Raw genomic sequence first — 23973 nt, forward strand, 5'->3', positions numbered from 1 at the left:
ATTCCACTTACATGAGTTACCTAGAGTAGACAAATTCATAGAGATACAAAGCGTCTATGGCCGTTGCCAGTGGCTGGGGGCAGAAAGGAAATGATGAATTATTTAAGGTACATAGAGTTTCAGTTTTGCAGGATGAAAAGATTCATGGAGATGCATAGTGGTGATGATTGCACAACGATATTAATATACTTAATGAACTCTACACTGAAAACGGTAAGATGGTAAATTTTATGTCAGGTGTATTTTCTTTTTTCTTTTCTTTTTTTTTTTTTTTTTTTTTTTTTTTCGCTTTTTAGGGCCGCACTCACGGCATAGGGAGGTTCCCAGGCTAGGGGTCTAATCGGAGCTACAGATGGCAGCCACAGCCACAGCCACAACAACGTAGGATCCGAGCCGCGTCTGCGACCTACACCACAACTCACTAAAACGTCGGATCCTTAACTCACTGAGCGAGGCCAGGGACTGAACCTGCAACCTCATGGTTCCTTGTCGGATTCGTTTCCGCTGGGCCACGACGGGAACTCCTTGTATTTTAATTTTTAAAAACTGTAATAAGCAACATGCACACTCAAGTGCACTGCTTTATATACTTTTAAATTTGATTCCAGTAACTTTTGCGTACACCTTTTATTTTCTCCTAGTGTGTAAAACTCATTTCCTCTTTGGAGAATTTTCTAAGCTTGCAAGGCCAGTACGTAAAGATAAAAATCAAAAGGAAACTTACTACTTCCAACGACCACGCAGTGTGCGCTCCTCCGCCCCCCCCAGTACTCAATACTATAGGATACCATTATCACTCAACCCCATTTAAAAAATTCTCCAAAAAATACTCCAAATAGATTTCTGGGCTTTTTTTTTTTTGCAAATGTTACACATTCGAAAACTTATAAAATAAACTGATACTAAGAAAATACGTTTCGTACTCCTTTTATGTGTTTGTCTTCCCTGTAAGATTTCACCTGCAGAGTTCAGCTGATGAGGATACAGAAAACAAGCCAGCCGGCCCCGCCCCCCTCGGCGGGCCAATCAGCCGCGCGCCCGGGAGGGACACACAGCTGCCGGCCGAGCGAGTCGATGAGGACGCGCTAGAGGCCCGGCGCCCGCAGAAGCGCTCTGCTTTGCTGGGGGCTGCTCGCTGCCTTTTGCGACGTGGGCACGTGTCTGTCTCCTTGGAGAGGCAGGCAGGCGACCTGGGACGTGAGTCGGGTGTGTTTGAGCGGCGGGCAGGTTGGAGTTCGGCCCCGGCGGGTCTCGCGGGCGGCGGCGCAGGGGAGGCCGAGGGTGTTGCCCCGGGCTGGGGCCGCGCTCGCCCCGGCCTGCGGGAGACCTCGGAGCACGGCGTCGACGGGGATGGCCGAGCGCCCGGTCTTATCTCCCCGGCCAGTCAGAGGTCTTATCTTTAGCGGTTCAAAGAGAGGCCTAGGGAAAGGGGCAAGGAGCGCAAAGCGAGACGCGGGCGAACGTTGAATTTTGTTGGCTTCAGTTATCTCTGAAAACTTTAAGCACAGTTTGAACAAATAGCGTCAGTAGAATGGCTTGGGTTTGGTTGTACCTAAGTTTTAAAAACTTAATTTGGATGTTAAAAGTTAGAGATGAATATTTATGAGTGGGCGGTGAAAAACAAGGACGATTTTCTCTGCGCTCGTGGTTATGGAGGTGCGGTCCCCAGACTAGCTTGACCGTCGTCATCGTCATCTAGGAACCGTTAGAAACGCACGTTCTTAAGTTTGCTCCAGGAAACTAGACAAAGGGACGCGAACAAAATTGCAAACTGCTGACTTATGCCGTGTTTCTGGGTTCAGGCAAAAGTTGACTCTATTCTCCAAATTAGTCTTGTTTTTCTCGTTTCACGTGTACGTTCATTGAAACCAGATACTTCTCATTTGTGCTGATTTCCACTCAGTGGCCAGCAGCCTCCTCGGAGATCTCTTTGTTGATAGCGGTCAAGCCTAGGAGCTGCTGTTAACTCACTCTTGGTGTTTCCCGCTTTGCAAGTGGGGCTCCCGTAGTTCCCCCTCTCCATCCTCTCAGAATAGCCCCTCAGGAGTTCCCGTCGTGGCGCAGTGGTTAACGAATCCGACTAGGAACCATGAGGTTGCGTGTTCGATCCCTGGCCTCGCTGGGTGGGTTAAGGATCCGGCGTTGCTGTGAGCTGTGGTGTAGGTCACAGACGCGGCTCGGGTCTGGCGTTGCTGTGGCTCTGGCAGCTGTAGCCCCAACTGGACCCCTAGCCTAGGAACCTCCATATGCCGCCAGTGCGGCCCTAAAAAGACAAAAAAAAAAAAAAAAAAAAAAAGAATAGCCCCTCAGGGCCTCTTGCCCTGGAAAGGCAGTTTAGGTAGCGCCAGTCCGGGTTTGACTACCTGCTAGCTGAGCGACTTTGGGCAAATTACTTCTTTTTCTAATCTGTAAAGTGAAGATAGCAAGAGTACTGCTTCCAAGAGTTCTTGGATTAAATGAATGCATGTAACAGCATTTGGCACAAAGTAATCAAATACCAGCTATTATTATGGTATAGTAATTGTGATAGTGTCAAAGCTGCAGACATGAGAAAAATGATGAAAAAATAGAACTAGGGGAGAGAGACTAATTATTGACTAGTAGAATCACAGGTGCCACCGCTGAACTAAACTATTATAGGATGATTGCTTTAATACTTGACTACTCACAGTGCTCTGTAGGCCAACATCTCTGCCACCACTAGGAGCTTGTTCGAAATGCAGAATCTCAGGCCCACCTCAGACTTAATCAGAGTCTTTTTTTTTCTTTTTTTAAGCAAGATATCTACCAGGTTTAGATGCAGCTTTGTTTGAAGGAAGTATGAGATCTTTAAAGATTTTTCAAGGAGGTCCAGCCCTGAATCAGTGACCCTGGGGGGTGGGCAGGAGGGCTTGACTTTCTCTGCAGCTGATTCTGCTCTTCTGCCTCACCTCCTCATCTCCCATCACTTCTGCATTGTTACTCCCTCAGATTTGAAAATTTTGATTTTTTTTTTTTGTGCTGCTTTATCCTCTGAACCCTTTAAATTCCTGGCCGAGACTGATCGTTTGCATTGGCTGCCTAACAAACATTTACTGAATGTCTTTCACCTGCCAGCCACTGGGCTGGGTGTCAGGCTTAGAGAGGTGGAGGGGGCACGATGGAGAGGGTATTTGGGAAGGGGAATGAAGACTTGAGTAAGATGTTACCCTCCCTGGAAAGTTCACATTGTAGGACAAGGCTCTTCCACCGTCATTGTGTGATTGTACCCACTGGGGAGCTTTAAACTTCCCAGTGCCTGGGTCTCTCCCCTGGGGATTCTGACTTAAATGCCTTGGGATGTGGATGGAAGATGGGAAGTTTTAGAAGCTTCCCCGGCCTGAGAGCTACTGTGTTCAGGGATGAGACTGACCAGTCAGTAAGTGGTGGATTTCAGTGTGTGTTAACACCTGGAGAAGAAACAGCACACCTGGAGTGGGGAAAGAGTGTTTTCGTTTAGCTCGGACTTAATTTTATTCCTACAGCTAGACTGTTAAGCATTTATGGGTAGGGCCCAGGGCGTTCTCCTCGTGGAGCGCCCTTACCTGATTCTGATTCATAGTAGGTTTAAGAGAGGCCATTCAACAGAACATTCTGTATCTGCAGTGTCCCAACTTGGTAGCCGCCAGCCACGTGTGGCACTTTAGTATTTAAAACACAGCTAGTGAGAATGAGGAACTGATTTTTAATTTAGTTTAATTTTAATTAAATTTAAATAGCCTTGTGTGGCTACTGGCCACAGTATTGGACAGGGTTGAATGGAGATATGTGCTGAAGTGGTTTGACAGGGTTTATGCACGGGCTTAGATGAAGAAAGCTATTTCTCTGATTGAGAGTTCAGTCACCTTATTTGAATCATAATTCTGCACCTTTTAAACTTCCCATTTGTGGAGTTCCTGTTGTGGCTCAGCAGTAATGAACCTGACTATCCTTGAGGACGCAGTGTCCATCCTTGGTCTTGCTCAGTGAGTTAAGGATCCAGTGTTGCTGTGAGCTGTGGTGTAGGTCACAGATGTGGCTCAGATCTGGTGTTGCTGTGGCTGTGGTGTAGCCCAGCAGCTGCAGCTCCAATTTGACCCCTAGCCTGGGAACTTCCATATGCTGTGGGTGCAGCCATAAAAAAAAAAGAGAGAGAGAGAAAGAAAATAAGAAACCCTGTACCATTTAACTACCAACCCCCTGTCCCTTATTTTATCCTCAGTCCTAGGCACCTACCAGTTTGCTTTCTGTCTCCATAATTTGTCTATTCTGGGCATTGCATGTCAATGGAATCATAATATACGGTCTTTGGTCGCTGGGTTCTTTGGTGTAGCATACTGTTTTCAGGGTTCATCTGTGTAGCAGCATGAATCAATACTTCATTGCTTTTTATGACCTAATAATGTTCCACTCTATGGATATACCACAGTTTATTTATTCAGTCACCAGTTGGTAGATATTTGGGTTGTTTCTACTCCCCCACCCGACCCCCGCTCAAGGCAAGCAGAAGCTCCCAAGCCAGGGATCCAACCTGTGCCACAGCAGTGACAATGCTGGATGCTTAACCCACAGTGCCACCAGGGAACTTCATGTTTCTACTGTTTGCTAATTATGAATAATGTGCAAGTTTTTGTGCAGGTATGTGTATTTTCATTTCTCTGGGGTACATACATAGGAATGGAATTTCCAAATCATTTGGTAAATCCCTGGGTTTTTTTTTTTTTTTTTTTTTTTAAATCTCAGAATACATGTGTTTCTAGGCAAATACCGCTTTACTGAATATTTTTATTTCAGTGACTATTAAGAAAGCCTTATCTTAGCACTAAGAGAAAGTAGTTTTTTTAATTACAAAACAAGTTTCTTCTAAAAGTAATCACACTTGAATAAATATTAATTTTTTTAGCCTTCATGCAGGATGCTGTGTTCGATGCTGCTTTGTGAATGTCTGTGGCTGATAGTGGCTTTTGCTCATGATGATGATTGGATTGACCCCACAGACATGCTTAACTATGATGCTGCTTCAGGAACAATGAGAAAGTCTCAGGTATTTAAAAGTGCATGTGTGTGTAACAGCTTATCTCTTCTGTGATGGAAAGAGTCTACATCTGTAACTGCTTTCTGCAGAGCTGTGAGAGTCCTGTATCAATGCAGAATAGCTTCCTGCCTCTTAGTCTAAGATGATTTCCACGCCATCGTGTTAGCTCTGTTTCGAATGTAAATGTAAAGCCCATCAAGAAGCGGACTCATTTGAGAGTTCCCATTGTGGCGAAGCAGAAATGAATCTGACTGGTATCTATGAGGATGCGGGTTCAATCCCTGGCCTCCCTCAGTGGGTTAGGGATCCCGAGTTGCTGTGAGCTGTGGTGTAGGCCAGCAGCTGTAGCTCCGGTTCAACCCCCAGCCTGGAAACCTCCATATGCCTCTGGTATGGCCCTAAAAAGCAAAAAAAAAAAACCCCGAAAAACAAACAAATCTCATTTGATTTCAGTTCTTAGCTAGTGTGTAAATCTGAGACTCTTAACCTTTTTGGTGGCTTAATACAGCTGAAGAATAGAATGAGCAAAGTCAAAAATGATGAAGTCAGAATTTTTGTCTTCCTTAACTGTAGGTTATTTTCACAGTTGAACTATAAAGAAATAAAATTTCTCTCTGCTTTGCTTTAGGTGAAATACGGTATATCAGAAACTAAAGAGGTCAGTCCTGACTTGCATGCTGATGAGTTGTCAGAATGTTACAGCAGACTTGACTCTTTAACTTATAAGGTGAGATTTTTTAATTCATAATTTTTATATTATTTATAGAATGTTAAATTGCTGTTTTTCCTCTCTCTGCTAACATTTGCTTTTGTATCTAAAATATAATTTACGTATATACATGACTTTTTTCTTGAGTTACTCTAGCCTTGGTTTCTCTTTAGTTGCTCTGGCCCGGGATTTTTAAAATAGTACTTTTATTTTCCTGTAATAACATTTATCTCAGTATTTCTTTACCAGACGGAAACGTTCTTGGGGAGTTCCCATTGTAGCTCAGCAGTAACGAACTGACTAGCATCCATGAGGATGCGGGTTCGATTCCTGGCCTTGCTCAGTGGGTTAACTATCTGCTGTTGTTGCGAGTTGTTTTTTTGGGTTTTTTTATGGGGTAGTGAGCTGCATAATAGGAAATGCAGAATGCCTTTTTACAGAAGTTTTTCATTCCATTGTTTATGACTTTGGTTCAAACGTTGTAAAAATATGGTTGGTAAAATGGAGGCTTGAGTCCTTCTTTTAAAAATAAAGAATTATTTCTCTTGAAATTTAAGGAGTTCCCGTCGTGGCCCAGTGGTTAACAAATCCGACTAGGAACCATGAGGTTGCGGGTTCGGTCCCTGCCCTTGCTCAGGGGGTTAAGGATCCGGTGTTGCCGTGAGCTGTGGTGCAGGTCGCAGACACGGCTCAGATCCCTTGTTGCTGTGGCTCTGGTGTAGGCCGGCGGCTACAGCTCCGATTGGACCCCTAGCCTGGGAATCTCCATATGCCCTGGGAACGGCTCAAGAAAAGGCAAAAAGACAAAAAAAAAAAAAAAAAGAAATTTAAGAGTTCCCATCGTGGCTCAGTGGTTAACGAATCTGACTAGGAACCATGAGGTTGCAGATTTGATCCCCGGCCTTGGTCAGTGGGTTAAGGATCCGGCGTTGCCGTGAGCTGTGGTGTAGGCCGGCAGCTACAACTCCAATTTGACCCCTACCCTGCGATCTTCCATATGCTGTGGGTGGGGCCCTAGAAAAAGGCAAAAAGACAAAAATAAATAAATAATAAAAATAAAAAGACATTTAAACTTTTTTTGAGGTTTGTAAACCTTGCCTGAAAGCTGAGGGGACTGTGCTGTGACTTGTTGGATGTCTTCTGGTCCTGAGTCTGAGCTGCTCCAGTACCATCATGTTTTATCACCCGAAGCCCCATTCTGTGCTCCTCTCAGTGTATGGTCCACACTCAAGTAAAAAGTGGAAGCTGCTGAAATATCTCTAAGATGTGCCCTGCCCTCACTCAGAGACCTGGCTGCTGTGGTCTTTGAAGAGCAAGTCTGGAGAATTTATGTTCTAAGGAAGGATTCTGTCCTGAGGGGGTGCCCTGTGTAGGACGCTCTGGAGAATCCATGGTTCCTGCCGAATGGTCGGGGATGATCAGATGCTGGCAAGAAAAATTAATAAAAGGCCAAGAGCGGCCAAGAGCAATGTGCACAGTCAGGATCGTCTTTGCTGTGGCCTTCATTTCATCTGGCTTCATCCTGTTTCTTTCTCTCTCCTCTTTTTTTTTTTTCCTCCCTTTTACTTTGCATTCCTTTGTTTGCTAAATCATGACTTGGAATCAGGAAGAGGCAGATGGGCCCAGATGTTCTGCTTATCTATGTCTCTGCCTCCTTGGCTTCCTCATCTCCAGCTTAAAATTGCTGAAAGTCAGCAAGAAAACTGCCAGTCAGGGTGTGATAAGAGACATGTGTTCCTCGTTTTGTGGCCTCCTTGCCTCTTGCAAAGAGGACAGAAAGCAAGCGAGATCCACATTTTAATATTTAAAAAAATTTTTTTTTTCTTTTTTGGCCACACCACAGCCTGTGGGTGTTGGGCCAGCCATCAAAGCTGTGCCACAGCAGTGACAATGTCGATCCTTAACCTGCTGTGCCATCAGGGAACGCCAAGATCTACATTTTATTTATTTATTTATTTTTGTCTTTTTTGTCTTTTTAGGGCCACATCCAAGGCATATGGAAGTTCCCAGGCTAGGGGTCGAATCTGAGCTGTAACCACCAGCCTACGCCAGAGCCACAGCAACGTGGGATCTGAGCCGCGTCTGCAACCTACACCACAGCTCATGGCAATGCGGGATCCTTAACCCACTGAGCAAGGCCAGGGCTCGAACCCCCAACCTCATGGTTCCTAGTCGGATTCGTTAACCACCAAGTCATGACGGGAACTCCAAGATCTACATTTTAATGCAAGCTTGATTAAAAATAACCAGCTCCTTACTTTGATGTTGATGGGGCCAGTAAGCTAGAAACTTGACCCTTACATTAAACTTTGATGCTAACTAATGTTGTGTTTATTTTGTGGTTGCAGATCGATGAATGTGAAAAGCAAAAGAGGAAAGACTATGAAAGTCAAAGCAATCCTGTTTTTAGGAGATACTTAAATAAGATTTTAATTGAAACCAGGAAGCTTGGACTTGTGAGTATTTGGTGGTGTGATACTAATCAGTATAGTGGATATTTTCATTACTTATTAATTTCACATTATATCAAGCAGTGAAAAGGCGTCGTTGTACTCCTGCAGACAATGCCAGACTCACCCTTTTACCAAAACCTGTTTGTGCAGGATTGAAGGTAGCAGCCTGCTTTGCAGTGGTTTGTGGGAGGCAAGCAAACAGGGCAGATCCCTCCCCTTTTTCTTACAGTTCGTGGGGATTTACCTACTCAGCCTGTCGCTGCCATGCCACCTAATTGAGTTGAGGGGATGGTGTTTTAAATTTACTCTTTGAACTTTACTGAACAGTTGGACGCTTAATAAACACATGGCTTGGTAAGGAAATTCTATCCTAGTCCTTCCTTATTTTCTGCCACTTCCACACTTTCTTACTGGGCTGGCACCATATTTATTCTGAAAAAGAGAAATGTGTTTTCAGTAGTTTCCCCCCTACCTGTTTACTGTGGCAAGGGCCGCTTTATAGAATGACATGCTCTGCACATATTGTTCGTGGTTAATGTTAAGTTTCCATCTTTCAGAGTCACCGTTTTCACTTTACACGTCGAGACATTAAGAAAAAGGGGCTGTGAGATGACTAATCTCACCTTATTTTGGAATTGTAAAAGCAGATGTGTTCATGTGTACCCTTCAATTTAAGTCTTTTAACTGAGTACAGAGTGGAACAAAGACTAGTTATAGATGAGGAAACAGATGGAGCCAGAAAATATTCAAGATGGAAATACTTAGAGTATTGATTTAGTTCCTGGGTTTTCAAATCTGTTCGTCAGTGACTGCTTTTGTATACTTATTGATGATTCGTGATATTACATGACAATTTGGTTTTTCTTATATTTATTTTTTTCTTTTTATATTGTTCTTTTTTTCTTTTTAGGGCTGCACCTTGGGGCAAAGCCTATTTGACCCCTAGTTCCCAGGCTAGGGGTCGAATTGGAGGCACAGCTGCAGGCCTGCGCCACAGCCACAGCATTGCCAGATCCAAGCCACTTCTGCAACCTACACCACTGCTGTGACAATGCAGGATCCTTAACCCACTGAGTGAGGCCAGGGGTTGAACCTGCATCCTCATGGATACTAGTCAGGTTATTAACCTGCCAAGCTACAACAGGAGCTCCCTATATTTACCTTTTAATATCTGTGTTTACTAGTAGAAAAGAAAATTTTGTCTTTTTTTTTAAAATGGCTACACCCATGGCTTAGGGAAGTTCCTGGGCCAGGAATGGAATCCGAGTCCCAGCTGCAACCTACACCACAGCTGCGGCAACACAGGATTTTTTAACCTGGGTGGGGATCAAACCTGTGCCTCCACAGTGACTCAAGCTGCTGCAGTTGGAATCTTAACCCGCTGCACCATAGCAGAAACCCCTGGACTCTTTTTTTTTTTTTGGTTTTTTTAGGGCCGCACCTGCAGCATATGGAAGTTCCCAGGCTAGGGACTGAATCAGAGCTACAGCTGCCAACCTATACCACAGCTACAGCAACGCCAGATCTGAGCCGTGTCTGTGACCTACACCGCAGCTCATGACAATGCCAGATCCTTAACCCACTGAGCAAGGCCAGGGATTGAACCCACGTCCTCATGGATCCTAGTGGGGTTTGTTACCCACTGAACCACGATGGGAACTCCCCATATTACTCTTATTTTGTACCTATGAAATATTGTGAACTAATTATGTATTTAGTTCCAAATTAGCTTTGTCTCAAATTGTTTCTTGTTCTTTTTTTTTTTTTTTTTTTCTCCCGCCTTTTGTGGCCATACCCGCAGCATATAGAGGTTCCCAGGCTAGAGGTCTAATCAGAGCTGCAGCTGCCGGCCTGTGCCACAGCCATGCTCAAAGTGTTTCATTGAGTGATAGAATGGTAAAATTCTCCTCTCTCTCTCTTTTTTTTTTTTTTTCTTTCCCTTTTGGCAAATTTAATCTAGCCTGATGACAACAAAGGCGATATGCATTATGATGCTGAGATTATCCTCAAAAGACAAACCTTGTTAGAAATACAGAAGTTTCTCAGTGGAGAGGATTGGAAGCCAGGAGCCTTGGATGATGCACTGAGTGATATTTTAATTAATTTTAAGTTTCATGATTTTGAAACATGGAAGTGGCGATTTGAAGATTCCTTTGGAGTGGATCCATATGATGTGTTGATGGTAAGATGGGATGAGGGGGACATAATTAACAGTTGGTTTTTAAAAATGCTTTAAAGAGTCCACCGTAATTATGTCAGGAACTCGCACTGAGTCACTGATGCTAGGTTGCTGCACATGCAGCAACGTGGTACAAATGATTTTGTGTTAAGTCCAATTCTTTTGTTTCTGCTGACAACTAGCATTTTTTGGTGGGGAGGATGGCTTGGCGGTGACCCTTCTTTCTTGTTTTTGAGGTGCTTCTGTGTCTGCTCTGCATCGTGATGTTAGTGGCTACTGAGCTGTGGACGTATGTTCGTTGGTACACCCAGTTGAGACGTGTTTTATTCATCAGTTTTCTCGTCAGTTTGGGATGGAATTGGATATATTTATATAAGGTATTAAATAGGTAGAAGGTTTTTGAAACTAAAAATGTTATTTCATATAAAAGACTGTAATCCATTTAGGACTGAAGTATAATCTCGCCTCCGATGAGGGTGGGAGGCAGCGATGGGCAGTGGTGTGGGTGAGGAAATGGGCGCCTTCTCAGGTGTCTTTGTGCAGTTACTGGGGAAAAGTGTGCAGTCCTGATTTTCAAAACCCAGTTGCTGATGATGGGTGGCATCTGGATAGCTACTAAATCAGAATAGACCTAGGTAGGGAGTTCCTGTCGTGGCGCAACGGAAACAAATCTGATTGGTATTCATGAGAACGCAGGTTCCATCCCTGGCCTTGCTCAGTGGGGTAAAGATCCAGCATTGTGAGCTGTGGTGTAGGTCACAGACGTGGCTCAGATCTGGCTAGGCTGTGGTGTAGGCTGGATGCTACACCTCCCAATTGGACCCCTTGCCTGGGAACCTCCATATGCTGCCAGCATGATCGGAAAAACCAAAAAAAAAAAAAAAAAGAGTTGACCTAGGTAGACATATTTGAAAAAGTTTATATAGGTAATTTAGAGTATGTCCTTTCGTTCTTGGCTAGAAAAATGTTACCAAGATATCATTAATTCTTAAAAGTTAGGCTCTTTTCTGAATTTAAAGAATATATTTAAAGAATATATTCATGGTAGAGAATATAGGAAAGATAGAAAGGTACAGAGAAATTCACTTTTTAAAGATAGCCTATAATTTTATCACCTAGAGATAATCACTTGATATTTTGAAGTATTGCTTGCTAAATATTTTTCAGAATTTTAATTCTTTCAAAATTGAGATCATGCCACATATAGAAACTCAAAGGAAGCATTATTGTTCCTGTCAAAATAGCGTAATTATTGAAGGAAAATTTTAGACCTTTTTTGCAGAGCAAGTCAGGTAGCCAACTATTTTCATCTGGTTAAATTATCGTGATAGTTCCTTAACCTTTTGCTCTAAGTTCTTTAGCTTCCAGATCTAATTATCCACACATTAGAGGAAAGAAGGTTGTTTGCTTGAACATTGTTATCTCAATGATTTCTCCCAGGGCTTTGATTTATAAAACATACATTGGTCATTTGTGCTAAAAAAATCATCCAAAGCAAAATACCATTTTGTCCTGAATTGTGGAAGATACTGAGTAGTCATTCAGTATGTATGGGTAGATTTGGGGGCATGATATGAACCATGTTTGAGCCAACTTTTAAACAGTCAGGTCTGGATGAGCGGTGGAGACACTCTCTCCGCTGAGGTTTCTAGGATGAAGAGACGTGACCTGCCTTGTCAGCACCTTTCACGGTTCCCCTTTGCTGTTGGTCAGCTGGCCTTCGCCCAGCATCAGGCTGAAGTTGCCAAGATGGAGCCACTGGACAATGTGTGTGCGGAGAAGATGGACTGGACTGGAAGTCTCTGGGGTAAGGTGTGGGTTCCCTTGGCCTTATTTTGAGTAGAATTTCTTTTCCTTTTTTTTTTTCCTCCTCATTTTTTAAAGTTTCATTGAAGTACAGCTGATTTGCAGTGTTGTGATAATGTCTGCTATATGACAGCGTGGTTCCGTTTGTACATATACACACGTCCAGTCTTCATTTTGAGTAGAATTTCTGAGAATGAGAAAAAGTATTAACAATGACAAAGAAATGATAAAATACGAGAAGGAGGTTTTCCATGACTGAATCTTTAGAATCAGAACAGAGAAGAGTCTTAGGTTTCAGCCGAGTGACTCTTGTGTTCATGTAATGTCACAGGAAAAGGAGAGAAATGGTGTCTATGCCAGGTCTGCTGTTGTCTGTCTCCCTGCGTTAGGCTCACTGTGGTTCATCTGGTCCTTAGCACAATGTCTAGCACATTCTGGGTTCTCAGCAGAAGTTTATCAGAGAAGTGAATCAATGTGAATCTGAATTCATTTCCATCTTCAATTTATTCTCCTTATATTGACTTATGAAATCTTATACTGTAGCCTTACCATACTCTTTCTTTTTTTTTTTTTTTTTTTATTTTATTTTCCCACTGTACAGCAAGGGGGTCAGGTTATCCTTAGATGTATACATTGCAATTACAGTTTTTTCCCCCACCCTTTCTTCTTTTGCAACATGAGTATCTAGACATAGTTCTCAATGCTATTCAGCAGGATCTCCTTGTAAATCTATTCTAGGTTGTGTCTGATACATACTCTTTCTTAATTAAGGGTATCTTTACTCTACTTTTTAATTAAGGGGGAAATTATTTTACTTATAGATTTGGTGACTGCCTTTAGTTACGTGTATCTAACAGTGGGAATGGTTTAATGATCAGAGGCTGTTTGTGTGGAGTTCCTGTTGTGGCACAGCGGAAACAAATCTGACTAGAAACCATGAGGTGGCGGGTTCGATCCCTGGCCTCGCTCAGTGGGTTAAGGATCCGGTGTTGCCGTGAGCTGTGGTGTAGGTCGAAGACATGCCACGGATCCCGAGTTGCTGTGGCTGTGGTGTAGGCCGGTGGCTACAGCTCTGATTAAACCTCCATATGCCACAGGTGCAGCCCTAAAAAGGCCCACAAAAATAAATAAACAAATACATAAAAATGACCAAAGGCTATTTGTAAATGCAAATCCATAATGACTGATCCAGAATAGAATCTCGGCAGCAAATCAGAGTATCCAAAAGTTTAATTTTCTTGAAAAGTTATGGGAACTAAACCAGTGCAGCCTTGCCTCCTGCTTTAAGGAACAACTAAACATCTTCTGTAGCTCGTGCTAGTACGTGATGTATGTAAGTCTGATTTAGAAAAGTGAGAGAATTAATGTTCTGCTTTATTTTGTAAAATAAGAATTTTTAAATTGAAATTTTGGGATAGTTGTGGATTCATGGGTAGTTGTAAGAAATAAAACAGCTCCTGTGTACCCTTTACACATTCCCCTCACTGGTTGGTAACGTCATGCATAATGACAGATAGTGCAGTACCAAAGCCAGCATATCAACTTTTTTTTTTTTTTTGGCTTTTTAGGGCTACACCTGTGGCACATGGAAGTTCCCAGGCTAGGGGTCCAGTCAGAGCTGCAGCTGCTGGTCTATACCACAGCCATGGCTATGCGGGATCCAATCTGCATCTGTGACCTACATCATAGCTCACGGCAGTGCTGGATCCTTAACCCACTGAGCGAGGCCAGGGGTTGAACTCACATCCTTATGGTTTGCTAGTTGGGTTCTTAACTTGCTGAGCCGTAAGGGGAACTCCAAGATACTGACTGTGATACAAGCCATCAGTCTTATTCGGATTTTCCCAGTTGTATCTTCATAAAGTAAAATACTTTATAAGACTTGTACAATTTGAATAGATTTTTATTGTATTTATTTTTCTTTTTTTAGGGCTGCACCCACAGCATATGGAGGTTCCCAGGTTAGGGGTCGAATCGGAGCTGTAGCTCTCGGCCTACACCACAGCCCAGAGCAATGCCAGATCCAAGCTGTATCTTTTGCCTACACCACAGCTCACGGCAACACCAGATCCTTAACCCACTGAGTGAGGCCAGGGATCGAACCTGCGCCCTCATGGATACTAGTCAACTAGATTCCTTTCTGCTGAGCCACGATAGGAACTCCTGAATAGATTTTTAAAATAAACATTTTGGGAGTTCCCGTCATGGTTCAGTGGTTAACAAATCCAACTAGGAACCATGAGGTTGCAGGTTTGATCCCTGGCCTTGCTCAGTGGGTTAAGGATCTGGCGTTGCTGTGGTGTAGGTTGCAGATGCGTCTCGGATCCCCTGTTGCTGTGGCTCTGGCGTAGGCAGTAGGCTACAGCTCCGATTAGACCCCTAGCCTGGGAACCTCCATATGCCGTGGGAGTGGCCCTAGAAAAGACAAAAAAAAAAAAATTGGGGGGCATAGATGAAATTTTTAAAAATCACTATTACTAGGGACCTATTTATAAAGCAATTTAAAATTGACTTGAGGTTGTGGGGGTAGGGAGAAGTAAAACCAAAATATTGTCTTATTTGGGAAGGAAATGTGACCCTTTTTTTAATGACTGTTTTTGTCTGTTTCTCTCAATAGAATGGCTTAGAAGTTCATGGACCTATAAGGACGACCCATGCCAAAAATACTATGAGCTCTTATTAGTCAACCCTATTTGGTTGGTCCCACCAACAAAGGTTAGAATATATTTCGTAAAATTTACTTTTACAAGGCAAGTAAGAAGTCTCTTATTCAGTGTTTTTTAGTCACTTTGCTAATAATTAAACCTTTGTTCTGGAAAAAATACTCCCCATTCATTACACAGTGATTTTTCATATTAAAAGCATATGATAGCATTTAAGTTTATGGAATTTGATAATTTCAGCCTCAGTGCACAGTGAAGTTTGGCTCATTCCGTGTGCCAAAATGGAATCCTTCGAGGGAGAAAATTAAGTTGCTTTTATCTTTTGTTTTAGGCACTAGCAGTGACATTCACCAATTTTGTCACGGAGCCCCTGAAGCATGTTGGGAAAGGAACTGGCGAATTTATTAAAGCGCTCATGAAGGAGATTCCGGTGTTACTGCAGGTGCCAGTGCTGATCATTATGGCATTAGCCATCCTGGTTAGTGTGGAGCACTGTTTGTATTATGTTCAGTCAGGCTAAATCATGCCTCATGGATGAAGAGACGATTTTTAAGTGAGAGGTATTTATTCATGAGTGTGCATTCCTCTAGGTGAGGAAGTGGTTCTCACTTTCCATGGTGGGTGTCAAAGCAGTGATTTAGAATAATGCCCTCTTTTAAAATTTGTTCTTCAGCTTTGTGAATTCATACACATGCAGTCAGTTATTTATGCCCTCCTGGAGAAAGGGGGTCTCATCTCAGCCTGAGTTTTTGCCACACTGAGAACAGAAGAACATCGGATTTAACATAGACTCAGAAAGGGATGTAGGATTTCCCGCTGTGGCACAGTGGGTTAAGGATCTGGCATTGCCCCAGCTGTGGTGTAGGTTGCACCTGTGGCTCAGATTTGATCCCTGGCCCAGAAACTTCCATATGCCTTGGCCATGGCCATTAAAAAAAAAAAAGAGAGATGCAGAAGGAGGTGCATGTCCTGAGAAACAGCTTGGGGGTCCAGGAGCAGACATTTATTAAGTAATATTAATAATATCAGCATCCATGGTGTCTTCAGCCTTTTTTGGTGGATTTTCAGCCCTTGCCCTAATAAGACAGTTACTCCATAAAACAAAATGCTATGAGAAATTATTAAAAAGTTGTTTTCCCTAAGGATACTCTATTCACTTCAAAATTCTTTTTTCTTATTTTTTGGCTTGTGGTTAGGTTTCAGTGGTTTAGGGGTTTGGTTTTGTTAGGAGACGTTAGTTATATAGCAATAGTGTAGTTCCTGAAACTGAAATTATAAACAAACCCCCCTCATCTCTGCTTGCTTCATCTACCGCCTTAAAAAAAAAAGGCCCTTTGCTGCTTCGTCTTCAAGTGGTAGTATCTCTAGTGCAGTGGTTTTCAAAACTTTTTATTCTCAGGACCTTTTTATATTCTTTTGGGGTTTTGTTTTGTTTCTTTTTACAGCCCCACCCGTGGCACATGGAAGTTCCCGGGCTAGGGTCCGAATCAGAGTTGCAACTGCTGGCCTACACTGCAATCACAGCAACACCAGGTCTTTAACCCACTGAGCAAGGCCAGGCATCAAACCTGCATCCTTATGGACACCGTGTCGGGTTCTTAACCCGATGAGCCACAATGGAAACTCCTTTTTGTTTTGTTTTGTTTACCCTTTTGCACCAAGAATTGAAGACCACAAAAGGCACTTGTTTGTGGGGGTTTTATTTATTGATGTTGACCAGAAATTCTTAAAATTCAGGTATATACAGTACATGAGCCGTGAGAGGGAGGTCAGTCTAGCCCCGCAGGACTCTGCTGTCCACTCACAGGAGGAGAGTGAGCAGTAAGGTCTTTGCATTATGAAAAGTCCTGACCTCCCAGATCCTGCGAGAGCCTCAGGGATCTCCCCAGGGGTCCCAGCGTGATACTTTGAGAACTGCTGCAAGTTATTCCCTTGGAATGTGACTCAAAACCTGTTGAATTTTAGCTGCAGCTAAAGCAAGTTTGGATTTGTAAGCAAACCAAAACCCTATGGAGATTTACACCATGACGTACAATTTAATTTTCGGCACTTACCATATATGATGAGGGTGAATATAGGCAACATAAGTACCTTTTAATTTAAAATTGTAGGCTTTAGCCTAACTGCTGTCCCCAATTCCATCAAAATGTGCGCAGCTGCTTGAAACATCTACTTAATCCTTAGCAATTTCTCAGATTGTATTGGCTACTCTGGCTCTGTATTAACCCAGAGAAGGGATCTCTAAACCCAGTGAAAATTAACATGTCTATGTCTATAAATGCCACAAGTTAAATTATGTAGTTTTGTTGGTACTGAGGAAAGCACCTCAAAAATTCATTGTAATTCAGCCATTAAGTACTCAGGAATATGTATTTCTTTTCCTTCTAGATTTTCTGCTATGGTGCTGGAAAATCAGTTCCTATGCTGAGACATGTGGGTGGTCCTGAAAGAGAACCACCCCGGGCACTTGAGCCAGGTGGGGAAAGAAGAAGGCTCCAGGAGATTGATGCTAGACCCCATGGGGGAGCAGGTGATGCAGATTTCTATTATAGGGGCCCCGTTGGCCCCATTGAGCCAAGCCCTTATGACAAAACATATGAGGGTAAAAAAGATGTTTTGAGAGAGAGAGATGTTGACTTGAGATTTCAGACTGGCCACAAGAGCCCTGAAGTGCTTCGGGCATTTGATTTACCAGACGCAGAGGCGAGAGAGCATCCCAAGGTGGTACCCAGTGTAAGTCAGCAACTGTTTATTTTGCCGTCCCTTCGTGCTAGGCTTAAGTGCTTCCTATAGAGCTTTTGGTTAAGTGTTTTTACTCTTTTACCTATATCATTAATGATATAATTATTCACTCCCCCTTTTCTGGTCAGAAGTTAGTCTAGTCTCCTCAGAAGAAATGAGATTTAATTTTTATGTTAAACACTATTTAACAGTAATTTGTTAGGACAGATAGTGACTCATGAAATGTCATAGGAAAGCAACAGGGAGCAGCATGACTGAAGGCCTGGAGCCTTGGAGCCCGCAGGACAGCCCTGAAGCCTTAGCTGGGCGGAAGGGTGAGCTGGGGATGGACCCAAACGTGGCTTTCCCAGACCTTTTCCTTCAGTGGCTGGCTAGACTACGCTTTTACCTGTGGAATCATGAGGCCTCTTTTCCACCATTATTGGCCAAAGGGGCAGTTCCATTTCTGTTTGAGAACTGAATCTGGCCATTTGTCAAGTTTAATTTGTAAGTGTAACAGTTGTAGTAACAGTAACGAGCACAGTAGAATCTAAGATAGTGTAGAATCCCTTTCTCCGGAGTTCCTTAGAAGATGAAACACATCTGCAAGCATCTAGACAATTGAGCTCTTAGTTTCAGCTTCAATAGTTCGTGGTTACCTGTCTCAGAAATCCTCCTGACTCACTCGGAGGGAAAGCCCAAGACAGCAAGGCGGCCCAGGGCTTCCCGGCTCTGTTGCGGCGCTGAGGTCTCCTCTTCCTGCGCCTCCTCCACGCTCGTTCTGCCTCAGCCAGGGGGCCCTCCTGCCTGTCGCTTGAACTCAGCCTTTGTACTTGCTGTTCATGCTCTCAAATGCTGTTCCCCATGTATTCCTGTGGTTCATTTCTTCAAGCCTTTGCTCATAGCACCTTTTCCAACCGCCCCGATTTAAATAGGAGTCCAGCTCCCCCACCCCCAGCCTGCTGCTTTGTTAATTTATTGCCTCATTCTCTCCCCACCCACAGGTAAATTCCAGGGAGGGCAGGGGTGTCTGTCTGTCTGTTACATCCCCAGCACCTAGAACTTAGTGTGTGCTCAGTAAATATTCGTTCAAGGGATTCTTCTCAGTAGGCAGGAGGCGGTGGCCGTACTGGTCACAGTCACTCGACCACCTAGCATGTCCTGGGTGTCCCACTCTTCCACAGACGGTTCTGTGTCGCTCAGTAACATGTATGTCATTACAACCCAGCATTGGAAGCAGGACTTGAGAGTTCGGAATTTGCTGTAACAGATGGGGGCGGGAACTTAGAACGTGTTTATTACAAACCTTCATATGATGTTAATGAAACAGTCAGAACACTGTCATTCTCTCCTTTATAGCCTAAAGTACCTATTGTGGATACAAAACCCAAAGAGCTGGGTGGGACCCCAGGAGAAAGGACACCGACAGAAAGCAGCACCGAGAACCGCCAGTCGGCTCAGCCCGTCTCCGGACCGAAGAGAGCAGAGGAGAGCGCGGCAGGCTCCCCTGTGCGGGAGGAAGCGCGGCCCAGCACGGATGCCATGGGCGGCCGGGCAGGCGCAGCTGCAGCCACAGGGGGGACACGTGGAAAGGATGCGGACGAGGCCCCTGCGGCTAGAGGAACACAGACGGGGCCGCAGCCCTGAGGTCGTCTTTGGGTTTTGTAAAGTATACTCTTCACAGCTGTTTCCTCTTCTCTGCAAGTACGCTGGTGTTGACTGCACAGGTGCCAACTCCAACATGGGTGTTTGTACTGACAGAATTAAGGAGTGCACATGTATCTCCATTTAATTTCATCTTTCTTTGACACTAAGATGCATCCCATAAAGTTTTAAAGTGTTAATTTTGGAACAGGATCTCATAGATGATCATATGGCAGGCATTAGTGATTTTGAATAATTAAAGAGGCGAGTTTGAATCAGGGAACGTTGAGAAAGTCCTATTGTTTACAGGCATATATGGGAACCAAAATGTGTGTTGCCAGGTGGAAGTCCTGCTTGAGTTAATAGGATGCTCTGTCAATTGTGCCCTGGACTCAGCATGTTTCTAAGAGTGGTAGGTAGCTACTCAACATCAGTGTTTAAGGAGAGTCGCTGTGGTCAGGTTGACCCTCTTCATGGACCTGAGCATCACTGCAGCCACGGAGGCCGCATCACCAGCGCCGTGTAGGCCGCCCACAGACCAGCCTTCATCTCTTAACTCCTAGCGCCGTCACCGGGTCTGCTTCCTTATCGCCGTGTTTACTTTATCCTTAGCTAAGACAGAACCGAAGACTGTCAGGAGAGTTTTGATCACATAGCTTGTTAAATCAGTAACCTCAGTTTTACATGCCTGGAGAATGGCTTTATTCTTTCCCCACCAGATGACGTGCACAGGTTTGATAAGACCTGTTTTCTCTGCCACTCAGAATCACAGTAGTTGAGATTGTCTTATTTACGTTACAGTAAACCATACTGTCCAAGCCATGTGAAGTTCTAATTTTTATTTTTTATTAAAAAGAATTTTTTTATGGCTGCACTCATGGCATATGGAAGTTCCCAGGCTAGAGACTGAATCTGAGCTGCGGCTGCAACAGCTTTGGCAATGCTGGACCTTTAACCCGCTGCACTGGGCTGGGGATCGAAGTGCAGCTTCATCTGCTTTCACAGTGACCTGAGCTCCTGCAGTTGGATTCTTAACCCATTGTGCCACAGCGGGAACTCCTGAAGTTCTCATTTTTAGAGATCTATACAAAACGAAGAATGAATACCAAAATAAGGAAAACAGAGTAGGGGAGTTTTTTTTTTAATCCTAGACATGTGATATAATCAATATTTAACATTACTTTGATTTTTCTTAAACTAGAACTCATTTTAAACTTCTTAAAAGAGTAACTGACAAATTTTGCACAAGACCTTACTAGGAAGCACATATTACACATTTTTGGGTATCCTTTGTTTGAACCTTCACACTACAGGTTATGTTCAGCTACTTAACTCAAAATGATACCGGTCAGGAATAGTTTTAAACTTTTCATGCAGACATTTCTTTCAGGGGGGGAAAAAAAAAAAAAAAGACTTGAAAGCACTGGGTTTTTGATGCATTTTTAACCTAACCCCTTTTTGGATCCCAGAACATCACTTGAATGCCTGTAACATTTTATATGCCAACACTATTTTCTAGCTTAATGTTGCAAACATCTTTAGTATTTCATCAGAAAGGAAGTTTTTTTTTTTTTCCAAGAAATGCAAAATGATTTTATGTTAAGCTTTATAACACCCTGGGCGTGTGGGGATGCCCAGCTTTGGGATAGATGTATGAACCTCGATGCCCACAAATTAGTCCTCTGGGGGCCAGGCCTGTTCACACCAGTGGTGACTGTGCTCCCAAGGGGCTAGTTCCGCTCTGAGCTGTGGAATGAACACCCCAGTTGATAGACAATGACTGTGAGAGTAGTTAATGTCGTTTTGCACTTCTGACTGCTTTTTATCAATCCAAAAACTAACCTTTAAAAGAAAATTTAAGTAAAAGTTCACCTTTGTATTCTTTCATTACAGATAACCATGAAATGAAAGGGGATGAAATCTACTTGGGACAGCTAGCAAGGCACCAAGCTACTGCTGTTGAAAGATGACAGCAATTCAGGGAAGACCTATTAAAGCAAATTGAACATATCAAGGCCAATTTAAACTAGAAGAAATAGGCTTGTTTGTTGTCTAGCCAATATTTATCATTAAAATCAAGAATTATAGTAACAAGCTTTTAGGAAAATCAGAGTGGGGTAGACTTTTTCAAAGCAATTTTTAAGTGGAATAGTTAATGTTGAATGTTTACAGGGTTTAAGAACTACCGTATACGCAAAATAAACACTTATTTTTACATTGTTGTGGTTTGGTATGCTGTCTTTGCTCAGTAAATATGCTCGTAAGAAAAAGTCCCATGGAGTTCCCGTTATGGTGTAGTGGCTAACGAGTCTGACTAGGAACCAGGAGGTTGCAGGTTCGATCCCTGGCCTTGCTCAGTGGGTTAAGGATCTGGCATTGCCGTGAGCTATGGTGTAGGTTGCAGACACGGCTCACATCCCGCATTGCTGTGGCTGTGGTGTAAGCCGGTGGTTACAGCTCCGATTAGACCCCTAGCCTGGGAACCTCCATATGCCGCGGAAGCAGCCCTAGAAAAGGCAAAAAGACAAAAAAAAAAAAAAAAAAAAAAAAAAAAAAAAAAAATCCCATGCAATTTAAGCGCAGGTTTTAAAAGGATGCTAATATCCTATATATAATACCCTATATATAATACATAGAACATAATACAGTCCAGGAGTTAACTGAGTACTTTTGACAAAAATTTGTCTCATCTTGGAAACCAAGAGTAATCTTTATTTTCTCCCCTGAGCCCTTAATGTTATTCTAGATTGTGTTAACTATCTGTTAATTTCTTTTTAATTTTTAGTTTTTGGTCATGCCCTCACCATGTGGAAGTTCCTGGGCCAGGGACTGAACCTGAACCCGTACTGCAGCAGCAACCTGAGCCCTGGCAGTGACAACGCTGGATCCTTGGCCACAGCGCCAAAAGAGAACTCCTTCTTCTCGTTTTTTAAAACATTCACCATTTGGAGAAGTGGTTCTCACTGCCCATCAAAGTCACCTGAAGGACTGTTAGGACAGAGGCCCAGATCCCAAGACTCCATCCCAGCTGTGCAGAATCAGAAGCAACCAGAGGTGAAGGAGTTGCCAGCCTGTTCTAGGCGTGGGCATTTATATTATGCAATTCAGCCTTAGGCCAGGCCCGGCTCAGTCCCATCCCTGTTGAGTCGCTTTTGCTAAACTTAGGTCATATCCCATTATGTACTCTTGAAAACTACCTTCAGTTTCTGGCAAGAGGAGGGTGAGGCTTCATGATAACTGAGGGTGTAACCTACATCTCTGATACTTAGTTTTTGTGACCTGGGTTCTTGACATAGCCACATGAGGTTTTTTGGTTTTTATTTTAGGTTTATTTATTTTTGGCCTTACCTGTGGCATGTGGAAGTTCCTAGGCCAGGAACTGAACCTGTGCCGCAATTGCGGCCTGTGCCACAAACATTGGATCCTTATGACCTGTGCCACCAAGGAACTTTTTTTTTTTGGACATGAGGTCCTAAAAAATTTTACAGCAGTATTTGACAACGGAAGATAAAAATTTATACACACACACACACACACACACACACACACACACACACACACACATATGTATCGATCTACATATCTATATATAAAAAATAGATTTTGTTTCTTAAAATTACACAAAGAGCCGAAAGCACACTAAAAGAAGTTTATTCTTAAGAGTTTCTTTTATAATGCCTTTGGCCGAAAAATATGTTGAAAATAGAGATTTTTTTAGTGGGAAAAATACCTAACTTTTTTAATAGTCTATATAATTTTTTACACATTGGTCAAGTACATTATTTTCTGAAACTAATTTCTCACTACATCCATGGTTAAGTGTAAAAAAAATGCCATGGTCAGTTAAGAGTAAAAAATATTAGCTCAGCAAGAGGATTAAATTCTGGTCTAGATTCATTTAGCTTCCTACTTTACAAATACCAGGTCAAGGAACATAACAAGCTGCCAACGAACAGAATCCCAAGCAGTAATCACGGAAAGTTGATGAAGCACCTTTTAAGACACCCACACCCTGAAACAAGCGAGTGTCCAGAGGAATGTTAATTAATACAGTACTAATAAAGGTTAAATATTTACATCACGCTAAAAACATTTTAAACTGGAGCACAGTGCTATAATTTCTCCTTTTAAGGAAAAAAGGATTGGATTCCCCTGCAGTATTCTGAAAGGAAATAAGGTCGTTTTAAAAAACTATATTCATAGTGATTAGTGGTTGGCTTATTTTTTTCCTGAATTTTTAAGTTCCAACAAAGCATTACTCTGCAAAAGGTCCTTTAGCCCAAGTTCAGTGTCTCTGTTTTGATCTTTTTGTAGAAGAACTCTCTGTTCATCCATTCTTTTTGCCTGAGACCGTAAAATAAGGCTGAAAAAGTCGTCATCCGGTACTGTTGGTCCCTTTGTGGCAGCAGGTGGTGGTGCACATCTTTGATCATCTAATCGGGACCCCTGCAAATGTACAAGGACGAGATTAAGAGACAAATACTGCAGGGAAGGAGAGCACCAGGTATGTCAGTCTGGCCTTTACAACAGGGAAGTGGAGCTTTAAACCTCGATTGCCGCTTAGAAATTTTTACTTCCCAGTCTTTAGACCTGAAACCTAGTAGGCTCTTTTCTTTGAAATAACTTCTATAACCAGAATAGAAGTATTACGTAGATGTAGAGCCACAGATTGATGACTTGGGTAAGGTGAGTTAAGACACAAAGGCACCTGTGTACAAGATTAGCCCAAAAGGTGTCAAATACAATTTACCAGCTCCTTAGGAATA

General features: G+C 42.9%; 2 protein-coding genes across 28 annotated transcripts in view; one reads left to right on the forward strand and one right to left on the reverse strand.

Annotated features, from left to right (window-relative positions):
* Nucleotides 1-1076: 1076 nt before the first annotated feature.
* Nucleotides 1077-21422, forward strand: CLCC1 (chloride channel CLIC like 1). 22 transcript variants are annotated; one of them, XR_014844614.1, is made up of 13 exons: nt 1077-1206; nt 4570-4635; nt 4901-5041; nt 5661-5759; nt 8090-8197; nt 10155-10376; nt 10610-10750; nt 12087-12180; nt 14797-14894; nt 15174-15320; nt 17231-17372; nt 18923-19211; nt 21101-21422. XR_014844614.1 is itself a non-coding variant. In XM_085023801.1 (13 exons), exons 2-12 carry the CDS (start codon nt 4609-4611, stop codon nt 19208-19210), a joined length of 1710 nt encoding a protein of 569 aa, XP_084879927.1. In that variant the 5' UTR covers nt 1077-1227; nt 4570-4608; the 3' UTR covers nt 19211; nt 21101-21422. The 22 variants fall into 22 exon arrangements, 20 of the variants coding, with proteins under 20 accessions (XP_084879927.1, XP_005663660.4, XP_084879929.1 ...); XM_085023801.1 differs by having other exon boundaries at nt 1077-1227; nt 17231-17575; XM_005663603.4 differs by having other exon boundaries at nt 17231-17575.
* Nucleotides 21423-22842: 1420 nt separating this feature from the next.
* The window catches only part of GPSM2 (G protein signaling modulator 2), a 63258-nt gene continuing 62127 nt past the window's right edge, over nt 22843-23973 (reverse strand). For all 6 annotated transcript variants that reach the window (XR_014844593.1, XR_014844592.1, XM_021090099.2 and 3 more), the window contains one exon: nt 22843-23653. Coding sequence is in view for 4 of the 6 variants with exons in the window: in XM_021090099.2 (XP_020945758.2) it covers nt 23426-23653 (228 nt within the window). In the remaining 2 variants the exon portion in view is untranslated. The remainder of the gene's footprint in view (nt 23654-23973) is intronic.

Source organism: Sus scrofa, chromosome 4 (assembly GCF_054392235.1).
Source record: "Sus scrofa isolate SSC_HxYL_T2T_F1_AM1 chromosome 4, Sscrofa_HxYL_maternal_Yorkshire_Landrace_v2.0, whole genome shotgun sequence".
NCBI lineage: Eukaryota > Metazoa > Chordata > Mammalia > Artiodactyla > Suidae > Sus > Sus scrofa.